General features: G+C 41.2%; 1 protein-coding gene across 2 annotated transcripts in view; it reads right to left on the reverse strand.

Annotated features, from left to right (window-relative positions):
• The window catches only part of LRBA (LPS responsive beige-like anchor protein), a 939,113-nt gene extending 919,070 nt beyond the window's left edge, over positions 1-20,043 (reverse strand). Inside the window, exon 1 of one of the 2 annotated variants that reach the window (XM_077477021.1) lies at positions 19,650-20,043. In XM_077477021.1, coding sequence (XP_077333147.1) covers positions 19,650-19,850 — 201 coding nt within the window. In that variant the 5' untranslated portion in view covers positions 19,851-20,043. The remainder of the gene's footprint in view (positions 1-19,649) is intronic. The other variant, XM_077477022.1, reaches the window with a different exon arrangement.
• Between the last annotated feature and the right edge of the window lie 244 nt (positions 20,044-20,287).

The following is a 20,287-nucleotide window of genomic DNA, read 5'->3' on the forward strand; positions in this document are numbered from 1 at the left end:
ACACATAATGGGCTACTATGCAATGCATAGTAGTCCATTATGCTTTGCAGGGAATGAAAGAGGAAGTAAACTCATCAGGGTTTACTTCCTCTTTAAGGGGGAAAATCCTTCCGGGGCTGAAGTGGTTAAATACACCAGTTAAAATATTAACCACGTCAGCCCTAGAAAGACTTACCCACTTCCTGACCAGGTCATTTTTTTTCAGATATGGCACTGCGTCACTAACTGATAAATGCACGGTCGTGCAACGCTGAACCCAAACAAAATTTATGTCTCTCCCCCCACCCCCACAAATAAACCTGTGTTTTGTTGACATTTGCTCACCTCTTTTTTTTTTTTCTTTGGCAGAAAAAAAACAAAGTAAAACCCACACATATATAATTGCAATATTGATTGGTTTGCACAAACGTTATCACGTCTACAAAAAAAGGGGATAGATTTATGCCATTTTTATTTTTTTACTAGTAATGGCGGCAATCAGTGATTTTTAGCAAGACTGCGATATTGCGGCCGACAGATCAGGCACCTGACATTGACACTTTGAGAACCGGTGACATTACAGAAATCAGTACTAAAAATATACACTGTTATTGTACTATTGACACTAGCAGGGAAGGGGGTTATCAGGGGCGATCAAGGTGTTAAATGTGTTGTTCTCAGTGTGTGTTCTATGTGGAGGACTGTGTGACTGGGGAAACAGATTCATCTTTCTGCCTAGCATAAAGACAGGATCTGTGAGATCTCCTCTGTCAGAACGGAGATTTGCCTTGTTTACACAGGCAAAGCCCCTTTGTCCCTGTGGAGAGCGATTGTGGGTGGCCGGAGGACAGCAGGTGATCCCCACTTGCCAGCCGGTATTTCCTCCTGTAAACACAGTGCCCAGACCTGCCGGTCTGCTATACTGGAAAGAGTAATATAGGCTTGTGTTGATATAATTGAAGGTGAACACTGGAGGAGACAACTTCTGCTGACTTACAGCATTTTAGGACCCCTAAAACCAGAGATACATCTTAAGAAAATTATCTGAAGCTTGAACACAAAACACACACACACACACACACACACACACACACACACACACACACACACATAACTTTCAAAGAACTATATTTAAGAAAAATTTTAAAAGTAGCTACTTCGAAAAGTGTACTGTGAAATAAACAGTATTACGCTACTCCCAAGAAATCTTCATTATTAAAAACATTTTATAACAAATTCATATATAATACAAAAGCGTGAATTACTTTGGTCTTGAAGGTTTAATTATTTAAGCAGGTCTCTGTGCCATAGAAATACCAGCTTAATGAAATCAATGTAACTTTAAACCAAGCTGTGCAGACAGAAAGCGCACATTTCTCACAGGCTGATGTAAACGATCCTTGGTTTCAAGTGAATACACCAGGCCTGGTTTGCTCCCAAAAAAACACCCCACACCAAATACAGGTTTCATTGCAGTAATAAACCCAGGAGGTCTCATAGCCCTACCATTTACCTCTGTCCTAACCATCATTTTACCTACCACGAAGAGCCACCTCTTTTTGTAGGTTTGTTTTGTCACCCACAAATACAATACACCATTACATTCACCTTTAATAAAATAAAAAAAATTACTGTCACTATAGTAATGGCATTAAAGATGAACAAACACAAGATTTTTGACCTACTTTTATTTTTACTTTAATTTTTATAAAAAGTGTTTCAATTAGTGTATAGATAAAATTACAGCCAACTTTACTGTGCCACTTTCTCCTATATACACTTATTTACGCATATACCAACCTATTTCACTGCTCCTTGCATCGATTGTATAAAGCTGTATAAGGGTTTACATATACAGTGTGCATTTATCAAGATTTGACCACACACACAAAAAAAAAAAAAAAAACTCTCAAAACAAGTTTGTGATAGATAGATAGAGCTGCGCCAATAGTACTAAATAAATGATTATAAAAACATATGACATAAATATCTATTACAAAAATGATAAATGACCATACATATAGTGTTCACAGAAAGATACAAGTATCACCAATCTATGAAAGATAGGGACCATATATCAGATAAAGTAAACATAAATCTGAAAATTAATATAAATAAAAGTCCATTAAGATGATCCGATAATCCAAGCGATCAGTATATCACCACCGTGATCACACACACTTCTCAGAAAATCCTGTGCCCGTCACCAGTAAAATGATGCGCTTACCAGATAAATGGACAATTACAGCCTTAATGGTATTTAAATCGAAGCAGAAAGACTGGAGCTTCAATCAAGCCTCCTGAATCCAGATGCCCCCAATGTAGATGAATAGCCAAATCCTAATCCCTGGAGCTCCAATGGATACATCAGCAACACCGTTTTAGAGAAAAAAAGAAATGCCTCCATAGCGTAAAATCGTCAAACAGTTTATTTAAAATAAGAGAATCGCACTTACAAATAGCAGCTTTCTGTCAAGCGTTGGAACAGAACAAAAACACGCCGGCCGGCATACAAACAAACAAGCGTCCCGTCCTCCCCTCGTAGAGCGTGGTGGCGTCACTGCGTACCTTCCCAGACGCGTTTCGTCATAGATGACGTTATCAATGGGAAAAGTTTGTGTCTTGTGGTAAATATTAGCTCCTTGTTCTTGTGCAAAAATGTTACCCTTGTGTGGTCCACCACCTTTCACACAATGTGTTCACCTCCACAGATTGACCTATAAACTCAACAAGTCACCATGTCAAAACTGCCTCCTTAGGGTGTCTCTGGATTTATCATCAGACCTCCTTTCTCTAAACCTTGTTGTTGGGCACAGCTTAAAGGCCAAGTTCACTTTTTTTTCTTTTTAAATAAGTCAGAGGGCAGAACGCAGGTGCAATGCCAGTATCCTGTGGGCACCGTCTGCCTGAACCTCATACAGGCAGTTACTGAATGGTAGGAAGAATCAATGGGACTGACTACAAGCGCATTTAACAAATACCCTCGCAGTTAATTGAGAACTACAAGCAGTCAGCCGCAGATGGTAGATGTAGTTTAATTTTTCACAGGACTTTGAAAGATGTAGACATGTGGGGGGAGCCCTGCACAGCCATGCCGTTTTTACATTCTGACAGCGGGTGCCAGGAGGATTCATTGCTTCACCACATCAAATATCCAAATTATTAAAAGAATAATAAAAATACACACAAATATAGTGCACTTTAATGCTAGTGAACAATAGGGTTGCTTTAAAATAGAAGTACATTGCCCCATTAACACCTGGGCTTCGGTATAAACTCAGAAACCACTCTGTTCAGCTATTTCCAGGTTTGCAAGATGACATCACAAGCTCCACCGCTGCATGGTGACCTATTGAGTTCATAGGTCAATCTGTGGAGGTGAGTGAATTGTGTGAAAGGTGGTGAAACTCGCGAGGCTAACATTTTGCACAAGAACAAGCATGTGCACTTAGAGGCACTCTTATTCACCACAAGAAATTGACTTGTGAGAGAATGTTTAATTTATGGATTTAATCGTGTGTATGATCATCACTGGAATATTGATTAATGCACGTGGTATATGTATACACTGGTTTCTTCATAACACTATATTTTGTCGATTTGCTTCGCATGACCTTCTACAATTGATGCATGGAGCGATTACACAGTGGTGCACATTAAAATGTATTTGTTAGTGTGAGAAACATCAAGGGGTATTTGTATCATTTCTTAATTTAATTTTTAATTTTAGAGAATTGGGTCGGGCAGAGAATATCTATAGAAACAGATGTTTGATTTAACTTCAATTCTTACTAATATTGAATCCTAGACAATCTTAAAGTGGAGTTGCCCCCCAAAAAATAAAACCACTTAAAAATCTTAAAAAAAATCAAAAAAAAATAATTGGCAAAAAAAAAATTTTTTACTCACCTCTAAATACCGGTTGCTAGGGGGTCCCTCGTAGTCTGCCTTCTTCATTGCCCGGGCTGGTGACATCACTTCCCCTCGCGCCGCACATTCACCTGGGACCTGTCACGTGTCCCAGGTGACTGTACGGCGTATCACGGCGCCCTGCGCCGCTCGCGCATGCGCAGTGGGTGCCCGGCTGTGAAGCCACAGCCGGGTGCCCACAGTATGCATGACGGCGCCGCGAGCGGAGCGGGGAGCGAGGGGGGGGGCTTCGTTCCCCCGCATCGCTGGAACCCGGGACAGGTAAGTGTCCGATTATTAAAAGCCAGCAGCTGCAGTATTTGTAGCTGCTGACTTTTAATTTTTTTTTTTTAGGGGGTACCCCACTTTAAATCTGTATGCCCTTGTTATTGGATAAAATCTATCTATCTATTCACTAAATGAAGATGGGGGAAAAAATAAAAAAAAATAAAACGAAATTAAGGACCAAGGAGCCCCACGCTTAGGTCCCATAGAAGTGCTGCATTAACATGGGTTAAAACGTGCATTGTTACGCACATTACTGCATCATGCATCAGCGCATCAAACTTTATAAAAAAAAAAAAAAAAAAAAAAAAGTAGCAATGGAAATTAGTCAACACTTCAGTATGGTGGTTTGCGCCAAACTGTCGCCAGGTTTATCATAGTAAGCGAGCAGTGGAGAGATTTAAATTAAAAAGAAAAAAAAAAAAAAAAAAAATTTAAATCTCTCCACTGCTCGCTTACTATGATAAACCTGGGGACAGTTTGGCGCAAACCACCATACTGAAGTGTTGACTAATTTCCATTGCTACTTAAAAAAAAAAAAAAAAAAAAGAAGGGGCTTCAAATTTGTATCCTGGCATCTACAACACCAAGAGGATTTGCAGAAACAGGCAAAAGCAAACCCACCCATGTCTCCTTTTGCCTTGACAGCCTCAGAACAGCAATGACCAGCAAACTACTACACCTGGATAGGTCAACTTAAAACTATTGGTGAACTTGGTTCACTACATCCAAGCAGGGGACATCCCATCATTGCTCCAACACTAGCTCATCCCCAGGGTAAAGCCTAATGCATACATACAATCTCTCTCCCCGCCCCCCACCCCACCCTTCAACCCAGCAGGCTGAAGAAAGAAAGAAAAAAAAAAAAAAAAAAACACACACCCAAAAGCGTTAGAGAGGAGCAGCTGTACTAACAAGCGAATACAGCGGCCTCCCCCCACCGAGCTATTGTGTTCTGACAGAGCACACTGAGAATAAGTCACGTCAGTACTGGCCTTCCCCAGGCAATGAAAGTGAAGTGGGCCCAAACCTCTTCCTACCCATACAGTGGAAGGGTCTGGAGTCAAAAGACAGACAAATGCATTTGGGGGAGGGGGGGGGGGGGGTAGGAAGAGGTCTTGAGACTTGGGGCAAAAAGTTAATCTCCTCCAGCCAAAAAAAAAAAAGGAAATAATGACCAGTGCTGCTGCATTGCCCATTTCTGGTCTTTAAAGTCCAAGCAATGTCCTGCATCTTTGCGGTGCAGCATCCCACTGTTAAAATCAGAGTTACATGTGCCACTTGCTACGTTGGTGGTCTGTTCAATATGACCAGGTGGTCTTAATGCAAAAAAAATAAAATAAATGTGCAATACTACAAGGCTACAGTTAGGCACCAGTAGTGTGTAAATCAGCCAGGAGAGTCCGTCCACCCAAAATTGATGTTTCAGATATAGGTAATACATAATAATCTCAGTGTTTAACGGTCCTATTTAAACCACTCTGCGTTAAATGGCTAATGAAGTTTATCAAACCTATAAGCAATACACTTAAACATATATGCAAATGACAGATGCCATAAGTATACAGCAGCTGCTAAAACAAACACAGATACAAACAAAAATTTAAGAGTCTTAATCCAAAACCAAAGTTGTGTGAAGATTTAAATACTTTTAGCAGCGCTCCTGTCCATTAAGTAAAATGTGACCGGCTTTCACATGTAAATCCTATGAGACACAAACAGTATCACCCATTATAATACCATTTGTTGCCCATATGATTTACATGTGAATGCCGGACACATTTAAAGTAATGGACAGGAGCTCTGCTAAAAGTATTTGAATGTTCACAAAACTTTGGTTGTATAGGTAGTACATAATGGGCTGAGTCAGCCCTGTGATCTTGTACAGTATGTTTTGTATAGTCTAGCAGAGTGCTCTGTTCATGTCACTCATGTTTTAGGTGTTACCACACACCCAAGTTGTTTCAGCTTCTTCTGTTGCATTCTCCATATTATACATAGGTAGTTCATTCCAGCATCTACAAAGAAAAACTTGAAGCAATACTCAAAAAGCAAAACAATTAGGATTACAGCTTACCAATTCTTAGTGCTCATGCACACGGACGTTTTAAAAAACTGGCTGCAAAGCTAGCTCTGACGCCTGGAAAAATCGTCGTTAAAAACGTGATTTTTACCGCGTTTTGCATTGGCGTTTTTGCGCGTTTTTTAGCGTTAGCGTTAAGTAGCTTTTTTTAAGAAACACATCTCTTGGCTATAGGACTCAGAAAACAAAGAAAATATGTTGCGCGTTTTCGCGCGATTCGCGTTTACAGCTCTAGCTCCACGCCACGGAACGCACTGGTCCTGGGTTTTTTTTACAGCTTAAAAACGCCTATGCCATTTGCAGCTCAAAAACGCCTAGGTGGGCATGAAGCCATAGACTAACATGGACAGGCCTTTTTAAGCTGCAAAAAAAGCTCAAAAAAGCGGCTGTAAAAACGTCCGTGTGCATGAGGCCTTAGAGTTGATGGCTGAATTAGTTTTGTTTTTTAGACTGTTATTTTCCCGTGGTGACCCAGCCAGTACTTCTGTTTTTCAACAGAACAACCTGTCCTGCAGATGTAGCCGTAGATAAATGAGAAACAATTCAACTAGGCCCTGAAACAACTAATCTATTAAATCGACAACTAATCGATTATAAAAAAATAGTTGTCAACTATATTCATAATTGATCCGCCGATTAGTTGTACTGCATACAATTTTTTTTATTTACATATCTGGAAATACAATGAAGCACACATACAGCTCAGTACACCATCCACACATGTCAGTCAGTGCCTGAGAACTTGAGACTGTGAGGAGCAATGACACATGGGACATGTAGTCCTGGGCAGGAAGTAAGCGATTCAAAAATCCCCCCCATCTAGCTATAGGGACAATCTATACTGTAGATTACAGCTTGCTATTGGGGAACTCTGAAGGCATGAGGTGCCAGAAGCGTCAGTGAGGGACCCAACAAGAGAAAAATCAGGGCTGCTTAGTGCAAAACCATTACACAGAGCAGGCAAGTATAACATGTTTGATTAATATATATATATATATATATATATATATATATATATATATATATATATATATATATATATATATATATATCACACACGAAAGTATTCGGCCCCCTTGAACTTTTCAACCTTTTGCCACATTTCAGGCTTCAAACATAAAGATATAAAATTTTAATTTTTTGTGAAGAATCACCAACAAGTGGGACACAATTGTGAAGTGGAACGAAATCTATTGGATAATTTAAACTTTTTTAGCAAATAAAAAACTGAAAAGTGGCGCGTGCAAAATTATTCGGCCCCTTTACTTTCAGTGCAGCAAACTCACTCCAAAAGTTTAGCGAGGATCTCTGAATGATCCAATGTTGTCCTAAATGACTGATGGTGATAAATAGAATCCACCTGTGTGTAATCAAGTCTCTGTATAAATGCACCTGCTCTGCGATAGTCTCAGGGTTCTGTTGAAAGCGCAGAGAGCATCATGAAGACCAAGGAACACACCAGGCAGGTCCGTAATACTGTTGGAGAAGTTTAAAGCCGGATTTGGATACAAAAAGATTTCCCAAGCTTTAAACATCCCAAGGAGCACTGTGCAAGCGATCATTTTGAAATGTAAGGAGTATCAGACCACTGCAAATCTACCAAGACCTGGCCGTCCCTCTAAACTTTCAGCTCAGACAAGGAGAAGACTGATCAGAGATGCAGCCAAGAGGCCCATGATCGCTCTGGATGAACTGCAGAGAACTACAGCTGAGGTGGGAGAGTCTGTCCATAGGACAACAATCAGTCGTACACTGCACAAATCTGGCCTTTATGGAAGAGTGGCAAGAAGAAAGCCATTTCTCAAAGATATCCATAAAAAATCTCGTCTAAAGTTTGCCACAAGCCACCTGGGAGACACACCAAACATGTGGAAGAAGGTGCTCTGGTCAGATGAAACCAAAAATCGAACATTTTGCCCACAATGCAAAACGATATGTTTGGCATAAAAGCAACACAGCTCATCACCCTCAACACACCATCCCCACTGTCAAGCATGGTGGTGGCAGCATCATGGTTTGGGCCTGCTTTTCTTCAGCAGGGACAGGGAAGATGGTTAAAATTGAGGGGAAGATGGATGCAACCAAATACAGGACCATTCTGGATGAAAACCTGTTGGAGTCTGCAAAACTCCTGAAACTGGGACGGAGATTTATCTTCCAACAAGACAATGATGCCAAACATACAACAAAATCTACAAAGGAATGGTTCACAAATAAACGTATCCAGGTGTTAGAATGGCCAAGTCAAAGTCCAGACCTGATCCAATCGAGAATCTGTGGAAAGAGCTGAAAACTGCTGTTCACAAACGCTCTCCATCCAACCTCACTGAGCTCGAGCTGTTTTGCAAGGAAGAATGGGCAAGAATTTCAGTCTCTCGATGTGCAAAACTGAAAGAGACATACCCCAAGCGACTTGCAGCTGTAATCGCAGCAAAGGTGGCTCTACAAAGTATTAACGCAAGGGGGCCGAATAATTTTGCACGCCCCACTTTTCATTTTTTTTTTTTATTAGTTAAAAAAAAGTTTCAAAAATCCAATAGATTTCATTCCACTTCACAAGTGTGTCCCACTTGTTGGGGATTCTTCACAAAAAATAAAAATGTTATATCTTTATGTTTGAAGCCTGAAATGTGGCAAAAGGTTGAAAAGTTCAAGGGGGCCCGAATACTTTCGCAAGGCACTGCATATATACACACACATTTTTTGTAAATTATACCTTTTCATGTCACAACACTGAAGAAATTACACTTCGCTATAATGTAAAGTAGCGAGTGTACAGCTTGTATAAGCCCCCTTTCACATGTGCGGATCCTTATTCAGCCATCCGCTTTCTCAGCAGGCATCGCTCCGTTGATCCCCGCTGAGCCTGCGAATGACAAGTTCGTCTCTGCACACTGTGCAGAAATGGACCTGTCAGTTCCCCGCTCTCCTCTATGGGGGGGGCAGACAGATGGAAAATAGGGTTTCCATCCCTCTAGATTTGGCGGAGCGGATCAGATGTCAGCAGACATGTCATCGCTGACATCCGTCGCACCATAGAGATTTATGGAGCGACTGTTCATGTGCACCTGAAAAAACTGACAGGCAGATCTGCACATGTGAAAGGGCCCAAACAGTGTAAATTTACTGTCCCCTCAAAATAACACACAGCCAATTAAATGTCTAAACTGCTGGCAACAAAAGCGAGTACAACACTAAGTGAAAACGTCCACATTGGCCAGAAAGTGAATATTGTGTGTGGCCACCATCATTTTCCAGCACTACCTTAACCCTCTTGGGCATGGAGTTCACCAGAGCTTCACAGGTTGCTGCTGAAATCCTCTTCCACTCCTCCATTAGGACATTGCAGAGCTGGTGGATGTTAGAGACCTTGTGCTCCCCCACCTTCCGTTTGAGGATGCCCCACAGATGCTCAATAGGGTTTAGGTCTGGAGACATGCTTGGCCGGACCATCACCTTTACCCTTAGCAGCTTCTTTAGCAAAGCAGTGGTCATCTTGGAGGTGTGTTTGGGCTTGTTATGTTTGAATACTGCCCTGCAGCCCAGTCTCCGAAGGGAGAGGATCATGCGCCGCTTTAGTACATCACAGTACATGTTGGCATTCATGGTTCCCTGAATGACCTGTAGCTTCCAGGGGTGGCAGAACTCATGCAGCCCCAGACCATGACTCTCCCACCAACATGCCTGACTGTAGGCAACACTTGTCTCTGTATTCCTCATCTGGCTGCCGCCACACACGTTCGACACCATCTGAACCAAATATGTTTATCTTGGTCTCATCAGACCACAGGATATGGTTCCAGTAATCCATTTCTGCTTGTCTTCAGAAAACTGTTAGCAGGCTTTCTTGTGCGTCATCTTTAAAGAGGCTTCCTTTTGTGACCACAGCCATGCATGGCTATTTAATGCAGTGTGCAGCATATGGTCTGAGCACTGACAGGCTGTTTGGTTACCTCACTTAACAAGATTTTTGCAACCAACAGGAAAAACAAGTTGGACAGCTATAAGGGAAAACCATAGTGTAGTGCCGATTCCATTTAGAAAAAGGGTGGCTGATGGAAAGTCACTATATCATTTGCTTGATACTTCTAAGTGCAAACAGAATATGATGATAATAAAATAAATAAACCAGGAAATCTATGAATTAAATTAGAAACACAGCAATCCAATTTTTAAACCTGACATCAATCACATCCCTGTTGATTGCACCTCTGCATTTCTATTGCACCATTCTTTTCATAGTAGATGCCGTTTTAATTTTCACAATCCAAAAGCAGTCCTTGGTTGACAAAACAGGTCAAATTTTTACAAAACTCACACTTATTACGCAATTGTGCTTCCTTTGCACCATGATTGATCCACACTGCGGTTGTCTGGAATACTTGCACTGTTCGCACTCCTTGTGAACTGGAGATTGGGAACCACTAAAAGTTATCCCCAGCAAACAGCACTGCTATACACAAATTCAGGGCCAGCTAGCACTGAGAACAAAAAGATAAGCAGCAACAAAATTCTAAAAAGTTTGAAAGAATAGGTGAACATATATTAGTTTGCACAAAAAAGGCAACTCGTACAGTGCCACTTTAAGATCAGTAGCTAGACTTTGCACAGGCATGGCCAGATCACCAAATACATTTCTACACAAAGCAAATCAGCAGCAAAGCTTGGGTGTGTATGTTAAAGAAGAATTACGCCCGGTCTTCCAAAAAGCGAAAGTTCAGAGCAACAAGCACTGTAGTTGCGTTGCATTTACAAAAACACATTTACCAGGCCATGAAGTCCAGCGCCATCTTGCGAGAACCTGAACTCGTCAGGTTCAGTGCCTCCATTGCAACTTTTTGTTCAACTACAACTGGTCTGTCTACTGTGTAAATGTAAAATCTGGACTGCAGGGGTCTGGTACCCGTTTGAAAAAAGGTACTCTTACAAAAGAAAGATAAAAAGGGAATGCTGAACCTTTTTAAAAAAAAAAAAAAAAAAAAAAAAAAACACTGCAAAAGGGGGGGGGGTGCAGTAAATAATTTAAAGCCTAAGGCGTTCAAATATTTTAAAAAATGACAGACTTTCACACCGAGGTGCTTTTCAGGCGCTTTCACGCTAAAAACAGCACCTAAAAAGCTCACGAAAACGTATTTCCATTAAAATCAATAAACGCTTTCACACTGGAGCAGTGTGCTGGCAGGGCTGTGAAAAACTCCCCTCTCCATTGAAATGAATGGAAAGCTCTTCAAAAGTGCTCAGTGCTATTACTGCCAGTTTAAAAGCGCCTCAGTGTTAAAGTGGCCTTAACCTTATATTTTAGGGCTGCAACTTACAATTATTTTCATAACCGATTGTTTAGATTAAATCACCTTAAAAACTTTTTTTTTTTTTTATATTCTTAAATATCTCTATGCAGTGGTAAATATAAATAACCAACTATATGGTTAGGGAGCAAACTATTGAATCCACTCTGAGGACAGACAGAAGAGATATACCATTAGAGGAGACAGACATACTGTATAAACTATTAAAAAGGTGAATCTAGTAAATATCAGACTCAGATGAATTCATTATTTTTTTAAAAACAAAATGCCTTCCTTAAAAAAATAAAAAATAAAAAAAACAATCATTTTAGATGAATCGTTAGATTTTTCTAATTGTTAGTGGGGTCAAATCAACGTTCATTTTCAACTACAGTAAAATATGGAAATAGGAAACTTCTTGGCCAAAAAGAGTTTTCAGACAGTGTATGTCGTTTTTGTTCAGAAATTACATTAATTTTAAAAACAGAATGTTAAAAACACAAGTGAAAATTTGGAACATTCTTTCATTCAATGAATGTACAAAGATTTTCCATCTGAATATTCTCGTCTGACCAGCATAAGGCTCAGTACACACCTATGCAGTTTCCTTTAATCTGTATCTGCAGTGCATTTTGATTTTTGTGCACGCGATTTTGTGTTTTTTTTTTGGCCAATTTGTTGGGCATATTATTTTTTTTTTTTTTTTTAAATACATACATACATACATACATACACACACACACAGCGTTTCTGCAAAAAGGACCAAAAAAAAAAAAAAAACACATAGCTGTGAACCAGGTCTAAGACATTTAGTAACATAATGGGGTTGAAAAGAACTAAAATTAGCCCTTTATAGAGAAGAAGGAAAAAAAAAAGTAGCTAATCACTATTGTAAGAGGTTACTGTAGAACTGTGACATTAATATTTACAGTATTGATTATTTGCTCTTTTTCTACTATAAAAAGGTTCACGTTCGCCAGTAACTTAATTGGGTTAAAAGCTAATTAATCGATTATGAAAATAGTAATCAATTTCAGAATCGGTTGTCGATCAATTTGTTGTTTCAGCCCTACTGGGTTTACATATGCTATAGGCTTTGTTTAGACCGGTTTTGCTGTCTGAAGCAAGATTCCCTTTTGGATCGCACTTTAGACAGTAAGACAGGCAGTGAGGAGCCACTGTATTGCCTTCCTACCTCCCCTAATTACAGAATTGAGGTTCCGAGGTAGAAGCAGCAAGGCACCCTTTACTTGAATTGGGTGTATAACCACTTCCCACCCGGCCAATGCACATATACGGCCGGGTGGGAGCCGTCTACTTCTGATAGGACGTTCAGGAACGTCCTTCAGAAGGAGCGGGATCGTGCCCGCGCAGCCCCGATGTGCTCGTGTCACCCGGACACAGCACATCTCAGATCGGCAGGAGTGCTCTGTGATTGGCCCTCCTGATCACATGACGGCCGTGTCCAATCACGGCCGTCATGTGATGTCAACAAACAGCCGGTTGCTAGGCAATCGGCTCCTCCTCTCCTCACACAGAAGTCATCGCTGAGGAGAGAAGAGCAGAACGCTGCAGCCGGCTGATTAGTGAGTATGAGCTGTTTTTTACCGCTTTTTACTCACTGATCATCAGTCTAGTGTAAACACACCACACAGTATAAACACAATGTCCCCACATATGTCCCCAAATAATAAAAACATGTCCCCCACATATGTCCCACTAAAATCACATGTCCCAATGATTATCTGCACACATATGTCCGTGATCACACAAACCAATTATTATACACTTAACGGAATTTTTTTTTACCAAAAACATGTAGCAGAATACATTTTGGCTTAAATTTATGACAAAAATTTGATTTTATTGGATTTCTTTTAAAATAGAAAAAAGAAAATATTGTTTTTTTTTTTCAAATTTCCGCTTTTTTTGCGCTTATATCGCGAATAAAGTCGTGAATAAATACCACCATAGAAGAGGTGGGTGTATATTTCTGTGCCCATGTAACTAACGTTATAATGTTGTAGATCTTGCTATTGGTTTCTATATTGATCGTTATGCTCTGTACACGCTTCTCTTCTTTAATAAACATTAATTAAAAAAAAAAAAATAAATAAATAAATACCACCAAAATAAAGCTCTATTTGTGCGAACAAAATGATAAAAATTTCCTTTGGGTACAGTGTAGCATGACCGCGCAATTGTCACTGAAAGCGCTAGAGCGATGAAAGCTGAAAATTGGGCTGGGAAGGAAGGGGGCGAAAGTGCCCTGTAATGAAGTGGATAATACCTGCCCGCAGCATGTGTACCCCCCTCGGGCGCTGGCACAACAGCAACAGGGTAAACTAAAAAACAGCACAACCATTGGGGTTTTACCAAACCTCAATTACAAGTGTAAATGAGGCCTTATAATAGACAATTTTACCAAATTGACATACGTGATAACACTTAACAAAACTCTACACAATGTGTGCCTCTTGTACAGTTTTCTTATTCAAGTAATGGTAAACCAAGTACAAAAGCATAGTCGATTGTACAGCTTCTACTAACTACTGGAGGTACAAAGTCCAAGACACACAACGCAGAATTGGTTGGCACTTATTTGAAATGTCACAATCATTTGCCATACAGCTTAAGGTGTTTGTAAATTTCGGACATGAAATATGAACAAAGCATACACCCCCCTATTGTGTCTCAATTAAAAGCACTAAAGCCCAATACACACCATCAGATTTTCTGCTGATTTTTTCTTTCAGATTTACCAAAACCATATAATTGGAGGTCAAACCTTAAGAGTTTCAATTTGTATGCAATCAGGCAGGCCCTTGTACTACATGGTTTTGGTAAATCTGAAGACAAAAAAATAAAAAATAATCAGCAGAAAATCCGATAGTGTGTATGGGGCTTTAGAGTCACTGGTCTGCTGCTTCGTTCTTCTGCTATCAGCATGAATCACTTCTGACAAGTTTTCCTGACATCAATGGTAACTGTCAGTCTCTGTTTGAATTTTATTGTAAAGATAGTAGCATGACTAAGCAAAAGAAAAATGGCTTCTGACTAAACCTTCATGCATTGGGGAACCTTCTACATAAGGGCACCCAGGAGGCAGTAAAAACAGATCTGCGCTTTTACTGCCCCTAGCTGCCCACCTACAAGAGGACATGGAGTACACTTTGTCATTGCCAAAATGCTTTGCATCGCGATGCAGCCATTTAAATATTGGTTGCTTTATTCATTGTGGTGCAGAGCCACAATGCAAAACTGCCACTCGGGGGGGGGGGGGGGGACTTGAATGCTCATTACACTTACATGCATAACTATCTTATACATAAATACAGCTCTTCTTTGTGGCCGGTTCACTGGTCCAACAAGCGCTCCGACTTCAAGAGTGCAAGCCACATGACACGTCAAAATCAATGGTTCCCCATGAGAGCCGACTTAACTGGTCCAACATGTGTCAGTCCAACTTTCAAAAACACTGCGCCACTTTGGTCTGACTTGGGTCCGATTTCAGCCCATTCAACTTAATTGAAGTTGCATCCAAGTCAGATCAGCCTCTCAAATGATCCAACTTGTGACATGCAACTTGTGCTCAGAGGAACATTATCAATGCAAAATGCATTGGGGGAAAAAAAAAAAAAAAAATGAACAAAACAGGGTTTTTAATTTAAGCAACTTCTGTGGCTGGTATTTATTGGGTTGATAACACACCTTGAGGCAACAATTTAGTGCCCTTCTTTCCTTCCTACATTTCCCATGATGCAGTGTGCTTGAGCATCATGGGAAACGTAGTTCCAAAACATCTGGGGTGCCAAGGTTCGCCATAACTGCCCTAGACCAAAACCAGCATTTAATCTTTGCAATGGAGAGGGAGTCTCACTGGAAGGTGTTTTTTGATTCACTTAAAAATTTACTCCAAAGTTTAGCTTTACCCAAAAATGCTGCCAAAATACGACTGCTTTAGTTCTCAGTTTCCATCTGAAATTTGTCTCAGAAGATCAAATAAACTGTAGATACACACCCAAATGTGAACGGTTTCCATGCTAAAACTACTATGTCTGTCTAAGGCCACACGCACAGCTTCTGGAAGCATTTTTTTTTTCTGAATGCAGCTCTTTATTAGCCAATGTGTTTATGCACATTGTGGCATTTAGGAGAATATTGATGGTTCAGTACACATGCAGAAAGGCAATCTGCCTACGTAAACAAGGCAGATCGCCAGTCTGTCACTAAGGAACGCATGGATCCTGATCTATACCCTCCCCTAGTAAAAGGCACCTCCTACCACTGCAGTAAAACCAGCAAGGCACACAGCTAGTCCCTTCCCAGCCAGTGGCCTTAGCACAGTGACAGTGCATATTTTTAGCACCGATCACCATAATGTCAGAGAGCCCCCCCCCCCCCCCCAAAAAAATAAAAAATAAAGAGTCAAAAAGGGTCAGTGTCCAATTTGTCCACTGCAATATTGCAGTACCGCTAGGAGTTGCTGGTCGCCGCTATTACATAGTTAAAATTAATATTGCATAAATATAGCCCATAGTTTGTAGACACTATAAGTTTTGTGCAAACCAATCAATATATGCTTATTAGGATTTTTTTCTTACAAAAAATATATAGCAGAATACATATTAGCCTAAATTGAGGGAAAAAAATATTTTATTGATATTTTTCTTATTGGATGTGTTTTTGTTAGCAGAAATTAAACTTTTTTTTTTTCACCCAAATAGTCATTCTTTTTATAGCACAAAAAATGTAAAAAAACCACAGGTGATGATCAAATACCACCAAAAGAAAGCTTCTATTTGTGGGGAAAAGAGGACACATTTTATTTGGGTACAGCATCGCATGGCCAAACAATTGTCAGTTAAAGTAACAGTGCCATATCGCAAAAAATGGCCAGAAATTGTCATAAAGAGGGTGGTAAACCTTCTGGAGCTGAACTGATTATACAGTATATCTATTTTAGTAATCTGCTGCAATAGTTCTATTTAGAGAGTGTATATATGGTTTCTTTAATTGTAAATAGACAAGAGTTAGAGCTGGTTCACACAGCGGGCGATGCGAGGCGACACGCCCCCGTTCTGTACAATGGAACCGTTCTGAGAGGAGCGTCTCGAGTCGCTCCGACTCAGAAAAAAGGTTCCTGTACTACTTTTGGGCGACTTGCATTGACTTCTATACAGAAGTCATCTGCAAGTTGCCGCTGAGGTCGCGGCAGGTCGCGGCGAGGCAAGTCGGAGTCGCCTCGCCTCGCCTGCAGTGTGAACCGGCCCTTAACAACTGTTATTCAACATTGTCATGTGTTAACATAAGTTATTTCAGACTCATATCCCTTCCACCTGTATTGAGAGAGGTAGGGGACTCCTATAGCACAATGACAAGCTATCTATTCCTGCGCTGAAACTGCAACAGCGATTTTTAACAAGGTACTGCTTTGTGAAAGATGAAACTAAAATGTCCAAAAATTTAGTTATAAATGTACCTCACACGGCTACAATCTGTTCAAACTTTTAAATTCTGCACTCCCCAAGCTGAGCTTGGAATGAGCAAGAAAAGAAAATACCTAAAAAAAGTTACATTAGTTCTGTTCATATCAAGTAGCAACATGAACGGCAAGGCCTGTGTATCAAGTCACTTCCCCAACAGTAATAGATGTGTTAACAATGAACAAGCACCTGCCCACACATGGGACATGAATGTGCACTTCCTGGACAGCATGACATTATATAAAAATACATTAATCAGGCCTATAAGATATCTGAACCAATAAGGATTATAAAAAAGGAGGGAAACGTTTCCTCTAGGAATCTAGATCACAAAACCATGGGGTCATCCGTTGCAGTTTAACATTAAACCTGAGTGCACATATTTGTCCCCGTAAGAGATGTACCTATGAAGCACCTGCTGTGAAATGTATCCATACACCTGCTGTACTGGAAAAGCCTCAGGCAAAATAACTCGCTGCAAGACCAATACTTTGTAAGTGATCCACCTGATGCCTCCCTAGTGTACATTATGGCCTATTTCTATCTCCATCGTGACAAAACCGCAAAATTAAATCTACCAGATTACCAAAGGCAAATGTGTGCCATCAGCACACTGACTGGTGTTCTTTTCATGATTTGATTTTTTTATCATACAAGAAAGGAATAGTTTATTAACTCATTGAAGCTTGGTTCACACCTATGCAGGGTGCAGTTTGCATATTGCAGGTGCATTTTGTGTTTTTCAGTTCTTGCTTTTGATCCATTGAAGTCTATGGAACAAAAAACAAAACAAAAAAAAAAAAAAAAAGGGGAATTCCTGGCCCTTTCCATAAAATGCACAGATGTGAACAACATCCATAGGAAAACATGCTAAATGGACTGTAGTGCGTTTGTGCAAAACTGAAAATGCATCTATATATCATAGGTGTGAACCAGACCTTACGATAAATAAAGTAGGCAGCATGCAAACGAAATGCAGCCCTTCTTCCCATATAAATCTACAGCAGAAAAGTTGCAGTGTCTACATAGGGTGCATTGAGTCTCATAGCAACCCATCACATTGGTTAATGGTTATGACTAAAGCAAACTGAAAACTGATTGACTTTTCTGAGTGGAGTGAAGCTGGCCACAGACATCAGAGAGAGAAGTCAGATCAGGCAAACCCATGGTTTAATTTTGTCATAAACAGAACTATTGAGTCATATGAAAAACAGACTGAGAGGGAAACTGTAATTTCATCTCTAGGAGAGCCATTGCCATACCCTCTGCACATAACCACTGAGTATTTTATGAAATAATTCATAAAATGCATTTAAGAAACATAAAAAATATAATATATATATATATATATATATATATATATATATATATATATATATATATATATATATATATATATATATACACACACACACACACACACACACACACAGCAGCAATGAATTAGATAAACTGCTCAAAAGGGACAGGGAGGCCAGTAGGCACATATAGGCCAGGGCAGCCAGTGACAGGACAGAGTAGACACCAATAGAACATGTCATCCACAAGGTACAGCAACTGCTAAAAGGAAAAAGTGGGCACCCATATGACAGGACATCTAGGAGGCACTACAGAAAACATGGGGGCCAGTAGGCACAAACAGGCCACAGGAGCCACCGACAGGACAAAGTAAGCAAAGGGCACAACACCGTACACTGCCGCTGGTAAACGGATGTTCAGAGGCAGTTAGATGCTTTTTTTCAGCTGCCCCTGAACTCATCCAATGTTATCTTATGAGTACATGTACACAGATTCATTTGTGTTTTTTAGGCGGTTATGTTTAGGAGGCTTTTCTTTGAAGGCAAAAAATGGAGTCCAGACGCCAAACTTTCAGATGTGGCAACTCGCGTTTAGTTGCATTTTGTTTACAGGCGTTTTTCATTTTTGGCCATTTTGAAAAAAAAAAATTCAAACGCTTCTAAACGCAAAACGCGGCATGTAAACACAGCAAAACAGACGTTTTAAACGTGGGTTACGATCTATCAAGTTAAATCGTTAAGGAGAGGTTGTAAAAATGTCCCATGTACATTAAGCCTAACAGGACACAGTGGCTAGTAGGCACCCACTGGGCAGAACAGCCAATGACAGGACATAGTAGGTAGCCACAGTACATGTCAATTAGTGGGCACCCACAGGATAGGGCAGAGAGGCTGATAGGGACACACTTAAAAATAAGCCTGTGATGGGACAGGGCAGACATGCAAAAGGGCAGAACAGTAAGTGGACACACACACACACACAGTGCAGTCAGTGAGTACCCAAAAGACAGGGCAAAATAAATTAGGCACCTACAAAACAAGACAGTCAGTAGGGATTTACAGTACAAAGCAGGTACCTACTGACAGAACATGGAAGCTGCCCCAGAACATGGAAGCTGCCCCAGAACATGGAAGCTGCCCACCTAAAGGCAGCCTCTGACAGGACAGTCGCTGGGTACCCCCCAGGTCGGGACAGTCGCTGGGTACCCCCCAGGTCGGGACAGTCGCTGGGTACCCCAGGTCAATGTAGAGTAGATGTGATATGTAGTGGAAGTGAATGGATAGCCAGCCGTCCAATCAGGGCTGACTTCCTCTCCTGACTCACCAGGTTGAACACGGTGTCCACCAGGTCTCTGGTGCTGACTTCGCCGACCTCCAGCAATCCAGTGAGCACAGCGAACTTCATGCGGATCCCTCGGATGGGCACTCCTGGGCCTAGAGCCATGGCTCCCCCGGGGTCGGGGCCCTCTGCTGGCGTTCTCCTCTCATCACCTGTTGTCTGCACCTGTCTCTCCTGGCTGGACATGGCTCGGTGCAGGAGCACACAGGGCCCGTCGTGCCTGGGTGAGAAGGGAGCGGGCTCACAGAGGCTCCTGTGTGGGCAGAGCTAGGCAGACAAGTTGACCGGCACCGTCCTCCGTGCACCGACAACTCCTCCTGTCAGGTGCGCCCTCACCAACCCCCCACTCGCTCGCTGCAGCGTCCTAGGAAGTGGCAGCACGTCTCCGCCCTCCGTGCCATACTATTGGTGGCTGTCACTGCTGGCCAGCACACCATTGGATGCCAGTCGCGGGCTCTTACCAGAGCCTAGCTCCTATTGGTGCGCCGTGTTCCTGTACTTCTGGCAATGTGATTGGACGGGGTTGTGCGCCGCAGAGACCCCTCCTATTCGCAGGTAGAAGGAATGGCATCACACTGGAGGGGAACCGGGTCAGCCTCACCTGGCGCCATGTGAGCCAGGGA

The sequence above is a fragment of the Lithobates pipiens genome, unplaced genomic scaffold, assembly GCF_037356315.1.
Source record: "Lithobates pipiens isolate NorthernLeopardFrog02 unplaced genomic scaffold, aLitPip1_a1.2 Scaffold_13, whole genome shotgun sequence".
Taxonomy (NCBI): Eukaryota; Metazoa; Chordata; class Amphibia; order Anura; family Ranidae; genus Lithobates; species Lithobates pipiens.